Source organism: Hippocampus guttulatus, chromosome 1 (assembly GCF_054856545.1).
Source record: "Hippocampus guttulatus isolate MCC_2025c chromosome 1, RoL_Hgut_1.0, whole genome shotgun sequence".
Lineage (NCBI taxonomy): Eukaryota > Metazoa > Chordata > Actinopteri > Syngnathiformes > Syngnathidae > Hippocampus > Hippocampus guttulatus.
Window position 1 is genome coordinate 8,436,388 of NC_141261.1, and position 22,018 is coordinate 8,458,405.

General features: G+C 42.0%; 3 protein-coding genes across 5 annotated transcripts; 1 reads left to right on the plus strand and 2 right to left on the minus strand.

Moving 5' to 3' along the window:
• Positions 1–293: 293 nt before the first annotated feature.
• dnase1l1l (deoxyribonuclease I-like 1-like) lies at positions 294–3,508 on the minus strand. Its single transcript, XM_086107563.1, has 9 exons — positions 3,382–3,508; positions 3,157–3,317; positions 2,991–3,079; positions 2,415–2,501; positions 2,207–2,328; positions 1,637–1,749; positions 1,377–1,534; positions 1,038–1,134; positions 294–490 (listed from the first exon to the last, which is right to left on the minus strand). The coding sequence occupies exons 2-9, from the start codon at positions 3,295–3,297 to the stop codon at positions 410–412; spliced, it is 888 nt and encodes a 295-aa protein (XP_085963689.1). The 5' UTR covers positions 3,298–3,317; positions 3,382–3,508; the 3' UTR covers positions 294–409.
• Positions 3,509–4,272: 764 nt separating this feature from the next.
• Positions 4,273–14,807, minus strand: traf3ip3 (TRAF3 interacting protein 3). Of its 3 annotated transcripts, none has more exons than XM_086107617.1 (15): positions 14,672–14,807; positions 13,662–14,045; positions 12,780–12,836; positions 12,327–12,417; positions 12,185–12,233; positions 11,993–12,020; positions 11,870–11,899; positions 10,795–10,890; positions 10,128–10,199; positions 8,859–9,017; positions 7,357–7,494; positions 7,144–7,279; positions 6,262–6,395; positions 6,010–6,126; positions 4,273–4,630 (listed from the first exon to the last, which is right to left on the minus strand). In XM_086107617.1, exons 2-15 carry the CDS (start codon positions 14,019–14,021, stop codon positions 4,412–4,414), a joined length of 1,686 nt encoding a protein of 561 aa, XP_085963743.1. In that variant the 5' UTR covers positions 14,022–14,045; positions 14,672–14,807; the 3' UTR covers positions 4,273–4,411. The 3 variants fall into 3 exon arrangements, with proteins under 3 accessions (XP_085963743.1, XP_085963751.1, XP_085963761.1); XM_086107625.1 differs by having other exon boundaries at positions 14,668–14,793; XM_086107635.1 differs by lacking the exon at positions 12,780–12,836.
• Positions 14,808–15,774: 967 nt separating this feature from the next.
• atp5pb (ATP synthase peripheral stalk-membrane subunit b) lies at positions 15,775–21,936 on the plus strand. The gene is made up of 7 exons (XM_086107646.1): positions 15,775–15,941; positions 17,508–17,544; positions 17,650–17,795; positions 18,546–18,709; positions 19,151–19,276; positions 19,934–20,113; positions 21,701–21,936. Exons 1-7 carry the CDS (start codon positions 15,914–15,916, stop codon positions 21,776–21,778), a joined length of 759 nt encoding a protein of 252 aa, XP_085963772.1. The 5' UTR covers positions 15,775–15,913; the 3' UTR covers positions 21,779–21,936.
• Positions 21,937–22,018: the final 82 nt, after the last annotated feature.

Sequence of the window (22,018 nt, forward strand, 5' to 3'; positions counted from 1 at the left end):
TTGTGAGAAGTTTTCTTATCTTATCATCATACATATAGAATTCTATATCACTGTGAATGATGCATTCAATTTGAACTGGAGAGGATAAGTGATGAAACACATGTACAATATTTTCATTTGAGTTTTCTGCTCCAAGAATTGACAAAAGGAGTGTTGTGATACCCGTTTGGTGGTTTTTCATGACAACACCCACACACGTGGGTCGGACGTAAGTGTGACAGCAATCCACGTATGATTGGATTGCTGTCAGCAATCCACGTATGATTGACGGCAGAGGAGCAAGAGTCATGTCATTAAGCAAGAATGTACATTTAATGTAATCGTTGTAATGGCACACTCTGAATAGTGTTTTTGATTAATTAAATAGGCAAAAATAAAAAACTGAAGCTAATCCCAAGTAGCTCTCGGTCTACAGCTCACTGCGCAGGAGGTAATGGTGGTTCGGTTTCAGGTCGACCTCGACGGGGAAATGGTCACTCACTGCAAGGGCCTAAAGGAGCCGTTGAAACATTTAATAAAACCGGTGCCTCTCGAAACAAGACAATATCATCGAAAATGTAATCGAATAGTCATTCAATTGAAAGAAACGAAACTCATAAAGATTCAATACAAACCGTTCAGCTCATTCAATTTGCATTCCAAAAATTGTGACTCACCAAAAATTCAACATATTCCAAATAAAGTTCAGACAAAAAAAAATCCACATTCATTCTCAATGGCATATTCAACAAAACAGATTCATGTCATTCCCATTACAAATTCTAATTCAGCTCAGTCAATTCACCTTGGACATGATTTCAACACGATTTTCACGCCCCACAAAAGCATTTCACATTCATTCGCAATGACATATTTGAAAAGGCACTAATTATGTTCAATATAATTTCAGATCATTCTATCTTTCAATATCATTCCACTTGGTTCAGAATTATTCCAAGTTTCAATATTCAGCAATTCAGCCTTCACATGCAATTTCTCCAGAAATTTCAAATGTTTAGTTTCTCAAACATCTTCAAACATGTTTGAGAAAAGTTTACCTCCTCCTCTGTCAGATGCAAAATCTCTTTAAAGTTGAATGGCTGAGCAGAGCCGGGCACTATAGTGGAAAAAATTTCACGCCCATGGACGATGATCCTGAATCGGGGATTATAATAGGACAAAATCACGCACAGGCAGCAGACCAGAGGTGAAATTCAAACTTGGAACCTGTCCACTCTGATGCAGATGTGTTAACCATTATAACACACAGAGGATTTTCAAGAACCACCCTCCTGCCCCCCAAAAAAACAACAACTTTAGGCTGTAAATGCTAAATCGTTCTCATTCTAAGTTGTTGCTTTGGTAACTTGACGGAGTGCACACCACTAATTCCGAACCTGTCATATGCACAATGCGTCTTCTCCCGTACGGTCGTGTCCTGCTCATCTCTGATCAGCCACCGAAATTTGGGGTCGCTTCTCAGGCGAACAGCTCGCCATCCCTTGATGGTGACATAGCCGCAGGCGGCGTTCAGGTCGCCCAAGATCATCACATTCTGGCCCAATGGAAAGTTTCACACAAGTCGCAGTTCATGATCAAGTATGTGGACATGCAGACAGATATCATGTAGATGAGGGGATTTCAAAATAAAAAACACCTCTGTCCTCCACTTCCGGTTGATTTCTGTGAACACAATATACAGCTCATCCATCTCCTTCATGGCACGTTTGGGACTGGTGTGCTGGCCAATGAGGACCAGATCCTTCATGACTAAAACAGAAAACACATTTACGGTTTCACAAAAAAAAACAACAAACCAAAACAGTCAACCATATTATTATGTTCCCGAAGTTAAAATCTTGTTTTAATGGTTGAATGTCATGTTTGCTTTTGATTCTGGCCTCTTCGAAGAAGCTGCCTCAAATTTGGGTATACAAATGTAAATTGAATTCCCATTCAAAATACTCACATGTTGAGAGCGCCCTAAAATGGAAATGGCTTCATAATACCAGATGGTGAAATATATTTGCTAATTACTGTAAAGCACATGTTGATGCGATAGTGATCTGAAACCTTTTACACAGTTTTTGCTTATAAGTCAATGCAAAATAATCTTGAAAAACTCATTGTTTGGGGTCACCCATATCTTATTTATAAAAACAAACAAAAAACTAGAACATTGATGTTGTGCATGGTAGCATCTGGCAGTGTCGTGTCTTTATCTTACGAGTGGTCGGGGAGTGAAAGCGAACAATGAAAGGCTCTCTGGAGAAGACATCTGTGTCATTGGCGCCCTGCGCCTCGAGCTTAGAATACTGATACTGCTCCTTCACCTTCAGCATGTTGTTTCTGTGGAGATGATGGGAGCTCAAACGGTGACATGAGGCTCAACTTACCCTGACCTTTTGATGGGGACGCTGTCCACTGGTTTTTACCTGTAAATGTAGACGTACTGTTCCTTGTAGCGTTTCCTTCCCAGTCTCTCACTTTCTACGTAGGAATACGAGTTGGATTTGTCAAACCTGTGGAAATTGTCAGCAGTGAGTGATGCGGCATGAATGCAGCTTTCAAGGAGAAAATGTGTATGTCGTGACCTTTGGTATGTCCCCTTTGAAAGCCTTTGACCGCATTTTCCGCACTGTAAGGCGCACATAAAAGCATTCGATTTTCTCAAAAGCTGACAATACGCTTTAAAATCTGACGTGCCTTATATATGGATTAATATTCAGATTTCTTGGACGTAGTATTTTAAATGTTTTGTTAAGCGCTTAGTTACAGCTAAGCAATGGCGAAAGCTCCACAAAAATAAAGCTGTATTGTATTGTATTCCCTTTAGCTCCATCTAGTGGATGCAGAATGCAACCGCAGCCACTATTGTAGCTTCTAGTCTATGCGGCTCATAATGCAGTGCACCCTATACATGACAACAGTTTTAAAATGTGCCATTCATTGAAGGTGCGCCTTCTACTCCAAAGTGCCTTTTAGAGCGTAAATACGGTAATTGGACAAACCTGTTAAGCTCTTTCAACAAGGTTTGTATTGCTCGTCCTTTAGAGTCGCGGACTTCCTGAATGAGACACAGGTCACATCGGGAAAGAATCTTTTGGAAAGAAAATGGTCAAGAAAAAAAAAAGATCTAGTCAAGTTCTGTGACCACGTTACTCAGGTAACATGTACCTTCAGTAGAATCCCCATCACTTTCTTGTTGTTCGCCTTGGATTCTCCAAAGCTCTGAACATTAAAAGCGCAGATCTTCATGGAAAACGCTGCGTTTAACGCACACAGCCCCACCGCGCACAGCAGACCCCCAGTCTTCATCACGTGGACGATTATTTCCGCTGTAAATGGAAAGAATACTTAGCATGATACCCTCCCCACGGGCCCAGTACATCATCCTCTTACCTCCACTTTGAGCACATGCGTGAACAACCTCCGGCAAGGGTGGGATCCGTGTGTTGCGTGACACGGAACGCGCAGGTAAACTGCAGGTTTGTGTGCTGGATGTGCTGTGTCAGTGCCAGATGATAATAGAGCTTTATCTGGAACTGCTAAAAAGCCCCTCCGTGGAATCAACAATGTCCACATGACCACAAACACAATTCACCTTTGAGCGTGTTGTCTTTCAAAAAAAAAAAGGGAAAAAAAAGCTGGTTTGAGTGCAAAGAGATTCTGTTGCTGTCCACGCTTGACGAGAGCAATTTCATGCATTTCTGACCTGGAGAATTTCCGTGCAGGTCTGATGGAATCGGTGGTAAACTTGATCCATTCACGCAATATAAAATTGTGTTATTATTTTTACAATCATCATCCTCATGATCATTTTATATACATATTCATTTATAAACCCATAACATAATAATATTGATAAAATGTAATGAGAAAATGCCATACTGTTTTACTGTGACAAAATGTTGATTGTCAAATATAAAGGACACATATTTTTAATGTTTTCATTATTATTACATAGATTCACCTATTCGCCGATTTTGTTCCCCTATATAACTATATATATATATATGTGTGTGTGTATATATATATATATATATATATATATATATATATACTGTATATATTGTAATATTTATTTTGTGGGAGATGGTTATTGGATGTTTACCCCGATTTTTCAAGATTTTTTTGGGTGGTTAAATGTATCAGTCAATAAATAAAAATAGACATTTAATGAATGAATAATAGCTATCAATTACGTATAGATTTTTGCTACGTGCGGGCTAGCGGGGGCCCACTGTCATCGAGACTTCAAAAATATATTGGAAAAAAGTCATCAGAACTACATTTTCATTGTAAAAAATAAATATAATTTTTAACATCACACACGTAAAATGTCTCGAAAATATCAACAAGTAACACAAAAACATTCAAACATTTCACATTTGAAAACCGAAGGACAAGCGATCCTCCAAATGTTACACGGTCACACTGGCCTTAAACAGCCCGAGTCTTTTGGGGAGGCCATTTGCATGAAATAATTCTCGATTCGTCTCTTTATGTCCCAGTAGAAGTCTTCTAGTTTCTCTCCAAACTGCGGATGCCACGGCTGCAATATGGCAACTCCCATCACAGCCCACACCAGCAGCATCAACAGAAGAAGAACAAGGAACACGCACGGACTCCAACGGCTGTCCTGCCTCGTCTGCACAAAGAGGGAAGAAATGCTTCAGCCGCAACGGTGTGGACAGCGCTTGCTGTCGTCAGGTATCCCAGATATACACGTGGACAAAACTATTGGTACCCCACTGTTAACGAAAGGAAAACCTGCGCTGGGGATAGAAATAACTTGAATCTGATAAAACCGTGGTGTCCTCCTTGGTCATCTTTCATGAAGTCCATTTTGGCTCAAACGCCGGACGGTGCGTTGTGACGCTGATGTATCTTGACCTTGGACTTCACCTTCAATTTCTTTGGAGGTTGTTCTAGCGTCTTTTATTACAATCTGTATGTCCGCTGAAGTGTGTATTCTGCCCATGTTTGAACATTCTGTACAACTATCTCATGTCAGCATGAGAACACACACCCTGCCTCCTCTACTCATGCCTTTGCGCCCTTGAATCATCAATCACTTGATGATATCAGTTCTTCCTTAGTGGAGACAATGTGGAGACACACAGAACTTCAGAAAGCACCAGTTGATACAAGCTGATGAGTTTAGGAGAAACAAGAGTCAGATGCCACGTCATAAGTTTCGGTACCACCCTTGACGATATACATGTGTTGTGAATCTCTTACACCTTCGCACTCGTGATCCGCAGCCATTGTCTGTCGACCGCGGGTGCCCAGAATATTCTGCAAATAAAACCTTCGAAGGTACTGTTCATTGGCTCCAGCCTGTATTTGAATAACCAACATCCTCATCGTCCGAAATTAACGAACACGCGGAGGAAGAGTAAGGCCGATTCTGTCCCCCTACACCGCCTCTTCAATTTGTCATCAACCTGCAGTCACATCCGGGCAGGTTGGCTACAGTCCTGTGGATCCTACAGCTCTGAATAACATGTGCAACAGTAGCTTGGAGATGGTTTGATAGCATTTACCTTTAACGTGCTTGTCTATGAATTTCTGTATAATTTCCTGAGCCAACTCGTTCCCTCCCTTCCTCTGGTCCATGTTTAGTGTGGTAAACATGGCGTATGCTACCAAACAGCACAGTGACACTTCGTCACCCTTTAATTGACTGATTAAAAATTTGAAGAAACATGTAATACTAATTTTCAGAACCTACCTAGGTTAAACAGGACGCTAAAGTTGAGTTGAGTTAGTACTTTTGTCAGATTCAGGATTTATATCACCAAATTGTCAGATGCGTTGGGGGCGTGTTATTTGTGATCAAAAGTGTTTGAATGTTTTATCTTGGTGGTTAAAATCCATTTTCACATTTGAGTGACAGTTCATGTTTTTTTTGCGCTGAGAATTAAGGGAGTGTTTAAAGAGTCTTTTTGAGCTACCATCTTATGAGCATTAAGCAATCCTTTGCAGCTATAAACAGACACACACACACACACAGAAACTGCTTACTGCTTTGTTGCGATGGCGTCCGAGTTGCCAAAGTTCTTCTCTACACTGCGACAGTCGAATCTGACTGGACTGAAACTCTTGCTCCATGGTGTGCAGCTCAGTCTGCAGGGCCTCACACTGTGCAGTCAGTCATATTGACAGACAGTTTAGTCTTGGGCAAACTTAACATGCTGTACGTCATGCGTCGTAATCTTGCCCCATTCAAATGACTGAAAATGCGACGAAAAGCAAGCGTGTTCTTGTCCTGGTCACCTCCTTCTCCTTGATACGGAGCTCCTCCTGAGTGTGATGAAGCCGCTCCTCCACGTCACAGTCCACATTGGGGGAAGCTTTTTCTCCCTCAAGTGTACTCTGAACACTCACGTCTCGTCTCTCGATGCTGCCATCTAACAGAAATCGGACTTGTTACGATGTGAAGTTTCCGTGTCCAATGGTAATGAGGAACAAAGTAAATAGTTACCGTATTTTCCACACTAAAAGGCACACTGGATTATGAGGCGCACCTTCAATGAATGACCGATTTTGTAATTTTTTTTCATATATTGGACGCACCGCTTTATAAGATACAATCTACAATGTATCCACTAGATGGAGCTATGCTCAAGGAAATGCCAACAGAACACTACACTACACTACACCCTGATTTATATAGCGACGATCAGATGTTAGTAAAACTAATGAAAGCAGCAACACAGTTCACTTAACCAACACTTAAAATGATGTGGCGGGCCACATCTGGCCCTCGGGCCTTGAATTTGACACCTGTGTGATATCGTGTCCGGTGATTTTTTTTCTTTTCTTATCAGTACAAGAACAACGGAGGGGAAAACAGTTTTTCACTGTGAAGTGACAGCAGTTATTTTCAGTGACCGTCAGAAAAAAAGGTTTGGACTTAAGCAATTTCTTTTTATTTTTATTTTTTACTTTTACTGACGTAAAGGAACTTCATCAGGACTTCTAATGATACCAGACTTATTTTTTGTTTGTTTGTTTACATCAGTCTTCTTTTTAAACAAGTATCTGTATTTGTACTTAAGAGTCAATACAGAGTATCAATACATTTGCTCCCTCTGTCCATGTCATGTTTTCCTTTTAGGAGATTCAAGGTGGATAGTGGGGGTGGAGAAAGCTTACCGCTTAAATTCTGCTTTTGGTCCTTCACAAATGGATAATATTCCTCTTGCACGCTTTTGTGGAACAGCAGCTCATTCTTCTCTTTTCTCAGTGACACCAGTTCCTCGGTCAGCGTGGCTTCTCTGCCCCTGGACAGCTGCGCCCACACCCGCGTTTGACAGTTGAAATGTCGGACCGCTCGTCCAGGAGACGAGAAGGCGTCTGTGTACCAACCTCAATCTGTGCTTCCTGCTCTCGTGCTCGTTTCCCACTGACTTCCAGCTCCTGCCGGAGTTTTTGACTTGTGAGATTAAGCTCCTCGTAAAGGCTCTGCAGCCTCGAGACGTCTGTTTTTGCGGTAATCAGCGCTTCCTGGTAACACAAGGTTCCGAAAAAACACTAACATCCATCCATCCATCCACTTTCCGATCCGCTTCATCCTCACAAGGGTCGCGGGGGTGCTGGAGCCTATTCCAGCCGTCTTCGGGCAGTAGGTGGGGGACACCCTGAACAATCGCAGGGCACACAGAGACGAACAACCATCCGCACTCACACCTAAGGACAATTTTGAGTGTTCAATCAGCCTGCCATGCATGTTTTCGGAATGTGGGAGGAAACCGGAGTACACGGAGAAACCCCACACTGGCCCAGGGAGAACATGCAAACCCCACACAGGAAGGCCAGAGCCGGGATCAAACTCACGACCTCTGCACTGTGAGGTCGACGCGCTAACCACTGTACTACCGAGCCGCCCACCACTTTAGCATTGATTAGAAATCTTTGATATCCATCTTAAGGTCCATGTAGTGGTAACTACGCTTTTTGTCCTGACTAGTAGGCAGTGGCACACACTCAACGGCCTTCAAGGCCTTCTCTGCTGGCCGAAACATGATTAAAAGCATGGACCTACATTACATTAACTACCCACTGAAGGCTCATGTCGGACACTCACTGTCCGCCACTGCTAGTAGCCCAACTTTGGAATACTAGTAAAACAACCACACGTGACCAGTGAGGCAAACTTGTGCAGTATTTGACAACTGTGTGCTACTGGTACCACCAGTGACATCCTTTGAATTCTACTTGTTGATTCTAGCAGGGGGCAACCCAGTGGTCGACTGGTTAGCGCGTCTGCCTCAGAGTGTAGAGGTGCAGGGTTCGATTCCGACTCCACCCTTCCTGTGTGGAGTTTGCATGTTCTCCTCGTGCCTGTGTGGGTTTTCTCCGGGTACTCCAGTTTCCTCCCACATTCCAAAAACACGCGTGTCAGGTTAATGGGACACTTGGAATTGTCCCCAGGTGTGTGAGCACGGATGGTTGTTCGTCCATGTGTGCCCTATGATTGGCTGGCAACCAGTTCAGGGTGTCCCCCACCTAATGCCCGAAGACGGCTGGGATAGGCTCCAGCACCCCCCGCGACCCTTGTGAGGATGAAGCTGATCAGAAAATGGATTTATGGATTCTAGCAGCGCGCCAATGTCAACTGACACACAGGTTCGCCGTAGATTGGAAACGATATGAATATAATTGACTTGATTTGTTCATTTCTGACCTTAACTCATTCACTGCCAGCCTTCTTCAGAATCTAACCTTCCACGTGAAACAAAAAAAAAAAAACTAAACAGAAGACATAAAACTATGTACCTGGGACTGAATGTCTGGAGCCTTCTTCAGAATCTAACCTTCCACGTGAAACAAAAAAAAAACTAAACATAGAAGACATAAAAAATATGTACCTGGGACTGAATGTCTGGATCCTTAAAAGACACAAGTGTGACAGCTTTACTGAGGTCCTCATTTTGCTCCTGGATGACTTTCTGAATCTTTTCTTCAAAGGTCACTTTCTGCTTCTTCATTGGGAGCGCCAGTTTCCTCGACGCTTCCTTCGGAAACCTCTGCAAGAATTCACAATGCTTCGTCAAATCCACTCATGGGCCGAAGATAAACGATGAGCTCAACCTTTACAGGCACACTTAGGAAAGGTAACAAAATACAGTGGTACTTTCAAACACACCAACAGTTGTACAATGTTGGCTTTGTGGCTTTATGCACCACTTTATAGTTTTTTTTCTCTGAAGTGACGAATAAGGAAGGAGACAAAGAAGATCCACACTCTAAGCAGGTACCTTTTTCAGTGTCATGATAGAGATGATCGCGAGTAGCCATCCGGAAGACCATACACAATTGTTGTTAGGCGCCGTTGCTGGCTTGACTCTGCTTGGCTTGACTCTGCTTGGCTTCTACAACTAGTTTTTGTTCCATTAAACTAGGCTAGGTGGGACTTTCTAGCACAGAGTTGGGCCTTAATAGATTTTGTTAATCAGGCAGATGAGTCAAGTCATTTGCAGATGAGGTTAAAAAAAAAAGTACAATTGTTTATGGTAAATAATCGATTAATACATTATATAATATGTTTTGCTTTTATACATTATTGTAACAAATATTTTTCGATTCTTGATACTTACCCTTTCAGGGACAGCAGTTACTACTTATCATGTTACCGAATGCGGCGCCTGGTCCAAACTTTGCCTACCTCTACCAGGGCAGCTTTTGATGAACAAGGGACTTTTATTTGGATCTGTCTGTGCGGAGTGATGTCATGCTTTTGAGTCTGTCGGTTTTGTATTGATTGACAAGGAGCTGAGTCAAGATGAGGACTCGTTTGTTTGCTTCTTACGCTAGCCACCGACTGGTTAGATACCATATCCTTGTCACTTGTGATCGGAGGGCAGTGTCATAAATGGGTGTGTTAAGTTTTAGGATTTGACATAACCGTAGTGGTGGATTCAAATTTAAACTAATGGATGAGGATAAGCAGTACAGATCATGCATGGAAGGAACGGTGAATGTTCAAAAATGCAATGCGTTGTGTGATAAGCGATTGTGTTGAAATGTCACCTATTTGTTACCTTTTTATGTTGGCAGCAGTTTGGACTGAGAAACTCAGTTTTTGAACGTTTTCAAATTTGCAGCAGATAATTTTTTGTTGTTGTTGTTGTTTTTACCTGCAGGCATGCTTGCAGCTGTGTCTCCAGAAGCTTAATCTTGTTTCTCAGCACGTCTTCACTGCAGCGAGCCTGCGGGTTTAGCAAGGAAACAATGAGCTGTCATGTTGCGCCGAGAAATGAAACGGGTTACGTGGAAGGATGGTAATTCGTAACAAAATAGAAAGTAAAAAAACACTTCCCTGAGTTGAACAAATGAAAACCGCCTGTCAGTTAATGCATAGTCAGAGTTACAAAATAACAAGCAGATTTCAGCAGATATACATCTATAAAAATATATCATGCAGAACAGACGGAGTCGGGTTTCAAACCCTGACCTCACAGCTGCGAGGCAGACATGCAAACAACTACCCCACCGTGCTGCCCATCCTTCACCACGCTGTCTTCATTCGTAATTCAGATTACATTTAGATGTTTTGATATCTGAGTCAGTTGATCTGCATTGAACCACCATTTTTTTTTATCACAAAGCTAACCGTAACCTGCCCCCGCCCCTTCCTGTATAAGATTGACAACTTGCGCTCATCGGTAGAGACAAGAGCGGAGGCAGGAAACCACAGAGCTGATCGGCCTTCCTGAGGTGACAGCTGCTATTCCTCTGCTGTTTAGATGACGGTGATGAAGCATACCTCACCAGTCTTTCAACAATGTTTCCAGTCGCACTTACCATCCATAACGCGTTTAAGGCGTTCTGCAACTGGATGCAACAGTCCTGCAGTGCTGCGACTTTCTTCTTGATGGCCTTTTCCCTCCACAGGCCCTCCTTGATAGAGAAACGCCATCAGATGAGGTTAGAGCTTTTGACACCAGCCTGACAGATGTCGTGAAATACAGGGGATATAAAAAGTCCCCACACTCCTGTTCAAATGCTTGGTTTTTGTAGTACAAATACAAGATAAATCATTTTGAAACTTGTTCTATACATATTTCCCAATCACATGTAGGAAAGTGTGTATTGGTTCGATGATCGAACATATTGGCTAGAATTTAAAACTGTATGCACGGGTGGAGTTTTCTTTCTTTTGGTAGTTTCCTACATAGTCACAGTTAGAAACGGGCGTTTGCGCTGTTGTGGGAGCGAACACAGACAATTCGCTTTAAAGCCAATGGGAGTGCCTCCTCACACTATCGCTAAATTCGGTGCAGGAGATATTAATTGGTCTATGCGGCGGAAACATAAACCGAATCAGGGGAGTCCATTGACACATGCAACACAACAAGAAGATCTCCACTTGCGCAAGTGGCCACTAGTAGACCACCTTCCATTAGGTCAGCTAGGTATTCGTTTTTCTCTTCACCAAAAAAGACCATTGTCTGGAAAAAAAAAAGAAATCTAATTGAACCAATAAGTAGACAAGTTGAACATCATAGCGCTAGACCACCTTCCACCTACGGATCATGCGACCTGGTATCACCTGGTCTAAAGTCTGGTCTACTTTCTGTCACCAAATTGTCAGATGTGTTGGGGGCGTGTAAAAGAAAATGCTCTCGGTCCGCTGGAGCCCCCAGCATGGCTTACAGTCAAACAAATTGCCAGACATGTTACACCTACACAAAACTCAGATGCACCATTTCTTACACAGGAGCGCACGTGTGTGTGTGTGTGCGTATGAAAATAGAAGCAGACTGGTTCGAAGACTATCATGTAAATATAGTAACTTCATTAGTAAAAGTCGTAAAAATCCTGAAGTGAAGTTTGCACCTATAGCAACAAAATATAGCAGTGCAACAAAAGAGCTCACCTGCATGTAGTCCTGTAACTGCAGAATATCCTGGAAAATATAAATTGAGTTATGGTGGGGGGTTTTTTTCATGTCGTGGTTTTTGTGTCAGTAAAAATAGCAAAACAACGATTGTGAACTCACTGATTCTTTGATGGTCACAAGGCCTGAACTGCAAAAGTGATGAACAAATATATGTATTATTATTTTTCTTTTTAGATGTCCTACATTGCTCAATAAAGTTCAATATGGTAACTTAATGGCACCCCCCTCCCTCCCGACAATCTGAAATAAAACCACGACTACAAGAAGATTGAAAATGCTTTTGTCACTCACTCTGTCTGGACACTGGCTTCTCTCATCTTTTGTTGGGGAGTGTGTGCAGCTTAGTAAAAGATTAAAAACAAAAAACCATTCGATTTCATAGTGTGTAGCAAGGCTGCAAATACTTCAATACAAATACCATTCAGCCACCTACCATCTTTGACACTGTCTATTTCATGTGCGCTCTTTTCCCCCTTGATCACGTCCACGCAGGCTTCGTCCTGTACCATCATCTTCATCATCACCTGGTGACGCAAGAAGAGGACGTGAGTACTTTGCTTTCAAGTTGCCTCTATGCATTCGGTACAATACATTCACTCCAATACATCATTATTACGTCACATTTGAAAACAGAAATTTGTACTTTCTCCATCTTTGTCAAAATATATAAGATAAGAAAACCTTTATTAGTCTCGCAATGGAGAAATTCCCGATTCACAGCAGCAAAGTTATGAAAGGAAGAAGTAGAACAACAAAATATAGGAGCTGCTGGAAAGGCAGCCACTCACGCGGCGCCATTTTGAAGTCAAAATAACAAAAATAACACAACACCACACATAGGACACAGACAGTCGTGCAATCTTCACCAGACCGGTTACTTTACAACCTTTGTGGATGAGCTGGCAACCCGTGTTGAAATCTTGATTGATTGAGGACTTGGGTCCTTCGATGGAAAAACAGGGATCAGCTACATGGACAACCATGAACTATTAACAATTATGACATAACAGATTGGAAGAAGCAAGATATTCTCCATCCATATCCTTATTAACTCACTCAGTACCAGCCAATTCTGGACCAAGTCTGAAAAAACGTTTAAAAAACGTCTTTGGGAGTGAATGAGTTAAGGATCATTTTCATACATTAACTGCTACTGCTTGGCTTGTGCCAGCCTAAAAACCTTAAGTGTGTGATGTGTAAAAGTTCTCTGCCCAATTTGTAAAAACTCATCATATGAATTTGTCCAGTGGTCATTATTAGCTAATGTAACGTTTTTGTTACTTCGATTGAGAACATGTTTCAATGGTATACATGTTGAGCAAACACCGTCCCGGTTTAGAAAACATGCGACATGTAATGTTTTTGGTTTTCTTCCCAAGAGCACTATGTAAATTAATAAGAGGGAAATTATTTTTGGGTTTGTGGATTTTTTCCGTTGTGCCATATCATCAGTATTTATTGTACACAATAGACCGTATTGTTTATTTTTTTACATTTTTGTACTTAACTCATTCACTCCCAAAGACGTTTTTAAACGCATTTTCAGACTTTGTCTTGAATTGGCTGGTACTGAATGATTTCAGAGTGGGATCCAATTTTCTTTTTTTTAATTTTTTTTTTTTTAACAATCATAAGTACAGGAGTTGAATCAGCACTTCTACTTTTACCCATTTATACACAAGTATCTTTACTTCTACAGTACTTAAGTCAAGTGTATGTGAGTACTTTAGCCACTTATGATGTCAAGTGATGAAAACAAAACACTCACAGAGTGGCCCGCGTCCTCGCCGCCGCCGTCACAGAGGCTCCTCTGTCGGCTAATCCACTCTGACGTGCTCCACGGGGACGAAAAAGAAGAAGAATAGCGGGCGGAGATGCTCGAGAACCAAGAGCTTTCTCGGGTGATGGGCAGCGGAGGCAGCGACCTCCTCCTCATGAACTCCACTTGCCTCTTGTTCTTCAGCGTGTGTTTCAGCAGCGCCGCGTCGCCGTCTCTAGCGGGGATCCGGCATGACGTCACGTTCGTGCGTCTTCGTAGCTGCTCATGTTTCTCCGCTCTGATCTCCACTTTGCGATCAAAGTCTCTCACGGGGGACTCTTGGAGACCGCGGAGACAAAGCACGTCCATAGCCCGGGTCAACAACGCCACTGCCTACACGCACACACGCAGGCACGCATTGCACAAACGAAATGTATTGATACGACTGCACTCGTGTTTTACAAGTAATAGTTTTCCCGGTCCGCCCACTTGCGATTCATTTTTGCCGACTAGAAGGCCTGCACACATAATCAAATGCAATACAATGCATCCTGATTCATATAGCTACACGAACTACTTTGAACTTTGAATGAATGTGAGTTATATAAAAAACAACAATAATATACTGTTATAGAGTGCCACAACTACAATAATATATCTGGGTTTTTTTTTGGCATTTTCAGGCTATGTGCTCTGTTTTATGTTACCAAGGCTCAAAAAGATTTGCATCTACTGTATGTTTGGCTCTGCTGTCTATTGGAAATGGCGACGGAATGTGAAAAGTAACCCCAAGCACTGTACATGTGTATAAATGTAGAGCCACAAAACTTTTATTTCATTTAGTAAATACACCAAATTGACACCAGATAGTGCCACAAATGAGGACATTTGTTGTACGTTGCAAACATCAGAATGCCGAATGGAGCTAGATGATGCACAAGGAGTGGTGAAATGTGCAAGGAAATCCAACGTTTAAGAAAAAAATTCTCAAAATATAGAAATTTTAGAAGCCCACCTACCACGCCATCTCATCCAGAGTGGAACACGCTTCATGCAGCTATTCAGAAATCATCCATTCCTCAGCCCCCCGCCCCCAACTCTTTTAAATAGAGATTGAGGCTGTCTCGTCTTTTTCACATAACATTTTCTGCTAAGCACAATTTTTCAGGAAGTGAAGGGGACCTCCACGTCATTTGTTCCTCTATCTCAACAGCCACTCATGCCAAACCGATGCATTACCAGGGTGGGCCCAAAGATTACAGATAAAGCAACCCCCCCGGCCTGCACGCCACACCATTTGAGGAGGGAGGCTTTATTTAATACTTTACATTCTTTTTTTTTTTCTTTTGTTGCAAAAATACGCATTCCCCCAACCACCACTTTCATAACTTTTGTGTTTACTTTCTGATGTTACTCATTCCATAGCGTTGATCCAATAATGCACAGCCTACTGTGTAATTGACCTTGTGTATGTTTTGGGATCCTGTGTTCATATTCAAGCCTTTTGTTATTTTAGGTGACAGTAAAAAGTTACAGAAATACAAAACATTTAAATAACAAATGTGGGTCGTTGCATATTTCCAAGGTCAAATGTGACAGACTGGTTTAACAGTTTGTCTTGTATGTTCATGGAACATACAATTGTGCTCATAAGTTTACATAACCTGGGTCAGTGGTTCCCAACCTTTTTTTGGCTTGAGTACCCCCAAACCTTTTTTTGTCATACCATAAATACACTCTCACTCATACTGTCTATGTTTATGATTCTTTCTTAATTCTGAGAGGTTGCTTTCTTTTTATCTCAAACATAAATTATATGTTGCCTTGAAAATGGATCAGTAATATCAATCTACCAATCTACAAATATCTACCTGCAATGTGCTCATGTACCACAAGGGGAACACATCCCCTTGGTTGGGAAACATACCCTCGAAAAGTCTGTAAAACTATGAGCACAATTGCATGTTTGAATACAGTTGTGCTAAAAAATGTATATATCATTGAGTATGTATACTTACGAATACAATTATAGTAAAGCCAAAATGACTTGGTTAAACCGCTTGACGGTGTTAAACTCAATCTGGCAAACAGCTTCAACTAGTGGTTACTGTCTGTAAGTGTAGTTTACATCTGATATCGCGAGATGTCAGTGGAAGTTCTCGTTTTTGTCCGCCATCGTTGCTGCTCTTTGCAGAAGGGCACGACGAGACCGAAACACGGTGCCCGGTGTTGCGGACAACTTGGCTCTTCATTCATCAAGCATGCTGTCCAGGCTTGTTATCGTTTCAGGTATGAACACCTTGAGGTTTTGACGGTAACGCAGAACGGCAACTTAGCTTCACTGCAGCAAAGGATAAGCACATACTGTGGGTAAACCTGAAGGGTAAAGTGAAGGCCGCGAGTTGAATGAGTGAGAAGCTAATATTAGCAAACTTTCCAAGCGAAAATGACTTCTTAATACTCTAAACGGAAAATATGCATATTTGGGAGAGAGTGCTTTTTCTTTGCGTTTCAGCAAACGACGCATTAGCTTTGGAATACATTGTCGGTGGCGTTATGTCTCATTGCTTTACCGTAGATGTCACCTTCTTGACAGCTAACGTGGCGACTTGGTCTGTTTATCCTTGACAGCCACATACTTATATTAATATCTATTTTTTTATGCCACCCTGCGGCTTTTTTGTACATTACTTTCCCTTTAAAAAAATTATTTGGCAATCCTTTCGGTTTAATTACATGCATGTACGATCGTAGTACATTTTCAACCCTTGCATGTCTTCAGCGGTGGCAAAGGTACCACAGACTCTGTACCTCAATAAGTAAGAACTTAAAAAAGTCATTTATTACAGTGACAGTACTGATTCAGCTCCTATGCTTTTGTGAGGTCCCCACCGATATAGATTTTTTTTAGTCCGATTCTGATATTTCCAGAACACATTTCTCAGAAACGATTCATTAGTTGATTTATCAGAATATAAAGTGAGGGGTTTTCTGATCAGCATTTTATGCTGCCCTTTTCGATACCAATCATCCATCCACTAACGATTATTTTAATAGATAAATCTGTTTTTTAATTAATTCATTAATTCGGTTAAAAAATTATATCTAATGTACAAAAACGGGATATTTCAAACTGTCAATCCAGAAAATACACACATACAGTATATTATAAATCAGTTGCATATGCCTTGTTTGCATGTTCAGAAAAGGCAAAAAAAAAAAAAAAAGCGAATATTGACCCGTTCCTGGATGGTGGGGAGAGGGCGGTCTATTCTCCATAAAGAACCCTCCCCTCCTTTTGCAAATCGGCTACAAGCTTTGCAGTTAGCAAACATAGCATGAGTTGAAACGCTTCGTATACCTTCCAATGTTTCCCCTTTTGTTCAAGTCACCCCATGACAAGACGTATGTCTTGTCATGTGGCAAGATGAGCAAAAATTCGGATCTGGCAGACTTTCGTCGTCGTGATTGTACTCAACAGTCGTTGAGTATGTCACACGACACGGACTACGCTACAAGGCACTACGTTTGTCTGCAACATGTCTGTTGGTTCAAAATTGGGCTACATTCATGGAGTCTGATGTCGGCTTAACAGATATGGTGCTTTTGATATCGTGACATGATGACAATATCGCGATATTAGCGTTATCGTTACATTCCTATTTGTTAGGGAGTGGACATTTTTTTCCCTGAAAGTCCAAAGGGTAGTAAATTTGAGGAGGGCACACAGGTAAACCATACCACCATGAAGGTTTTGGGGTCATTTCTTCATGAGTTACTAGCTAAATTAAAATATAATGGACCTGGAGAATTTAACCATCCAGTATTAATGTTCTTTTGTTTTCTGGTTCGCAGCTAATGCCCTGAAAGGCAGCGGCCCCCTCGGAGCTGGGTATGTGCTTCAAACAATAACAACAAAACCTTACAGATGAGTTTGCACTGGTGATGTTTCCCCCATTTAATTCTTCTGCTTCTTTTTCTTTGCTTTCTCATGAAGCCTGGTCCAGGTGTCTCGCTCCCTGCATGCATCACCCCAGAGTCTGTCCCCGGTGCCCCCTCTGCCGGAGAAGGGAGGCAAAGTCCGTCATGGCATCATCCCAGAGGAGTTTTTCCAGCTCTTGTACCCTAAAACTGGAGTGACAGGTCAGTGATCGTTGACTGCAAGCATGACTGTGAATCCCCAGGGGAATTGGGACTGCTCTGACCCGCGAATAGCAAAAAGGATGTAACGGTCATACCTTGAAATGTGGTGATTACGATGGATGGATGGATAGATAGATATTTAATATATCTACCATAATTTTCAAAACTTATCTACATTTTTCATAATGAACAAATATGTAAATCTGCAGGTGCCAAACCACGAGTATGCTGGGGTCCACTTTTTTTTTTCCCAAGCAACCCAAACATAATGGTTACAAGAAAAAAACATGGTTAATATTTCACTGGCTGTATAACATTAATTAAAGTACAAATGACTATGATGATGATATTTCTATGGGAGAGATGGGCAACTTAAATGCTGGAGGTCTCACAATTTTTCCATCAGTGCTACTCGGGGCAACGCATAGGAATCCCAATTTCCTAACCAGGTCTATGACCAAAACAAAGTTTTAAGTATGGACGAACTAGTAAGAAATGTGTTCTCTTAAGGTTTTTCATTTTTCATAGTGCGTTTCTCAATGCATGTGTGAAAGATTGAGCCTTCAACAACAAAGGGTTTGAAAGAGAAAAACAATGACCACATACTGTGATTTTTTTTTCTTTTTTTTCTTCCCCTTGAGAATGGCACAAAACTGATGAACACCAAACAAAGTGCACAGCAGTCTAAGACCCAGTACGAGCGCAAACTTTCCTGTCTGACAATGAAAGCTCCCCACCTCTGTCATCCAGGACCCTACATGTTGGGCACCGGCCTTATCCTCTACATGCTTTCCAAGGAAATCTACGTCATCAACCACGAGACGTTTGCAGCTGCCTCCATTGGCGCCGTCATCATCTACGGCATCAAGAAATTCGGCCCGAGCGTTGCAGCTTTTGCCGACAAACTCAATGAGGTTGGTGGATGTTTTGGATAGGATCTTTTCATGCAAATGTGCACCCAGATACAAGCTTTCAGCTCCTTTGTATGTGCAAGTGCGCTCCTCACAAAAAGTCCTCAACCTTCAGGAGGAACCTCAAAGTGCACTTTAACCTGCACACGTGAGGTAAACCAGAATTTCTCTCAACTTTTGAATACTCGTGACCATCCGGTCAATGTTTCAATACTTTTTGGTGAAGCTGTTCCGTTCTTTGTTAGAAAACAGCTTGTGTGAAAAGTACTGAAAAATTGAACATGTTGGACTTGTGCATTCAAAAGTTTAGAGTCGGTCCAATAAAGTTTCACATGTAAAGATTTGAGTGCATTTTAGCTTCCTTGCGAAATTTTACACGAAACCCCATGTCCCAGATTTTTATTTTTTGTAATCTGGGTTTCTAATATCTTCCTGTGTTTCAAGGATAAAGTGGCCAAAGCTCAGGAGGTGAAAGACTCGGCCATGACTAGCCTGACTCAGGCCATCGAGGATGAGAAGAAGGAACAGTGGCGAGTCGATGGCCGATCGATGCTCTTCGACGCAAAGAGGGTAAATTAACATTTTGTGTATTTATTATTACAGCCATTCACGCGTACATTCACACATGTTGATCATTTTGAGTCTTCAATAAACCGAGCATGTGCATGAGTGGAATGTGGGAGCAATGCCGGTTCTGGCAAAGCCACCACGACTGAAGGTGGCCCAACGGGGCCTTCGTCCAAAAAGGCTTAATGTCGCCTGGCTTTCACAGAACTGTTATACCGCATCATTGCGACTTTTTGTCAACCTCTGCTGGCGATAAGCAGAAAATGCACCACACAATAATGCCCATCAATTGGAAGTGATTGCAAATGTTTCGAAATGGTGATGCATATTTTCCTGCTGTATTTAGAGCCATAATTCATAGCCCCGACTTGACTAAGGCCCACACAAAAAAAAAAAAAAAAAAAATTAAGATATCCTTTATTTGTCCCGCAATGGGGAAATTACAATCAGAATTCAGAAAGGGAAATGCTGGGGAGGGAGAGGGGGGGGGGGGGGGAATGCTGATTCCAATTAGTCCTACACATGGAAGACGAGTGGAATTGTACCAAAACAATGTACTTTGTGTCAGTTTCTTTTTACTAAGCCCGACTGCAAGATGCTTCTTAGCCTGGGTCGCCTATCAAAGGTCGTTTAGTCATAATGTCCCCTTTTTCCCCTCAGAACAACGTAGCCATGCTGTTGGAGACCAACTACAGAGAGAGGCTACACATGGTGACCAACGAGGTGAAGAAGCGCCTGGACTACCAGGTTGCCCTGCAGGATCTGCAGCGCCGCATGGCTCAGGAGCACATGGTCAACTGGGTAGAGAAGAACGTCGTGAGCAGCATCACGCCTCAGCAGGTGAGCTTTTTTCTTATTGGGCTCTCCCAGTTTTGGCTTGTTACATGTGCTATTCTCAAGGCCTGTATTTTACCATGTATTCAGTTGAATTGTTTTACATATGATTTGAACATACCGTATTTTCCGCACTATAAGGCGCACCTATAAGCATTCAATTTTCTCAAAAGCTGACAGTGTGCCTTATAACCGATGCGCCTTATATATATGGTGTTACGGTCTCTTTCATGTTCCCCATTGAGTTCTTTCCCCCTTTAGTGTTCCTATGGCATCTAGTGGTGATTATTCACAGGAACCAATTCTAATCTAAAAGGGTTCTCTGTCCGACACTAATGGACATGTGCATTCGCCAACACACACTCAGACAATATTTTGTGAGCCCTGCACAGCCATAATGAAACGAAGATAATATCAAAAGCATAGTTAACTACTGACTAAGCCAACCAAGGAAGGAGACAAGACTTCTAAGGATATTTAACCCTTTGTGGATGTGAGCCCACGAGGTTTGTGTGCCTTTTTGTTGAATCAATTGTCCTGATAACGAGTGCCTTGCATTTAGTGTTTTGTAACGCCATTTGTATTTATATGTGTCATGTTCGTGCTTGTGACCTGTTCTCACAGGTTGCCAAGGAATAAACTCTGTATTTTTATGGGCTTAGTATCGTGCTGCATGCTGCATCCTGAGGGAGCTGCATATGGATCAATATTCTGATTCCTTGGACGTAGTATTCTAAATGTTTTGTGATGCTGCAGCGGTTGTGAAGCCTCTATAACTCAAGCTGTACTGCCTAGGTGTCAAACTCAGGTCCTGGAGGGCCGCTGTCCTGCATGTTTTCCAAGTCTCCCTGTTGCAACACACCTGATTCAAATGAACAGGTTCAATGTCAGGCTTCCGCAGAGCTTGCTGATGATCTGATCATTTGAATCGGGTGTGTTGGAACAGGGAGACTTGGAAAACATGCTGGTCAGCGGCCCTCCAGGACCTGAGACCGAATAAGGCGGAAATCCTTTAATTGGACATAACTGGGGGCCAAAACTCATATTTTCTCTCGCAGTTGATCTTAAGAGTCCCTCAAACGTGCCCCATTCAGCGGCCCACCAGGACCTGAGTTTGACACCTATGCTGTACTGCATTGTATTCCTTTTAGTCTGACTCCATCTCGTGGATGCATAACGTAACTGCAGCCACGATTGTAGCTTCTATTCTACAGGCATATCTATCGCCTTATAATGCAGTGCACCCTATATGCGAAAACTGTTTTAAAATAGCCTATTCATTGAAGATGCGCCTTATACTCCCAAGCGCCTTATAGTGCAGAAAATACGGTAAATTTCAAATATCTAACCTTAAATGTTTTGTTTTATTGCCCCTTTTCAAGAAACTAGCTATAAAGTGGCATGTTTCTCAGTCTGACGCAAACATCTACTTAGCTTCTGTATACTGATCTTTTAAAGACGTCAAGATAGTGGACTGTAAGAACATGTAGTGTTGATGGTAGTGCTTCATTTTTGCATCATTTTCCTTTGACAATATTCTGTTTAAAATGTGACGAGTGTCCTGCTGAACTTCACTTGTTGGTCGCTTTCCAGGAGAAGGAGAGCATCGCCAAGTGCATCACAGACCTGAAGGCTCTGGCCAAGACCACTCAGGCCAAAGTTGCCGTCTAAACTGTCAAGTCTCCTGCGCCACTTGAACCTCCAACTCATTGATCCAAGACGAGGCGGGCACTTTTTTTTTCTTTTGCAGAATAAACAATTTGCCCCTTATAGTCTGTCTCTGTCACTCTTATGGGTGTGTACAGTAATAAATGCTTGTCTTTACTGAACGACAATGGTCTGACTGATTTTATTTATTTTGGGATGTCCTTTTTCCAGGCGTAAGGCACTTCGACTATTTTTATAGCCATG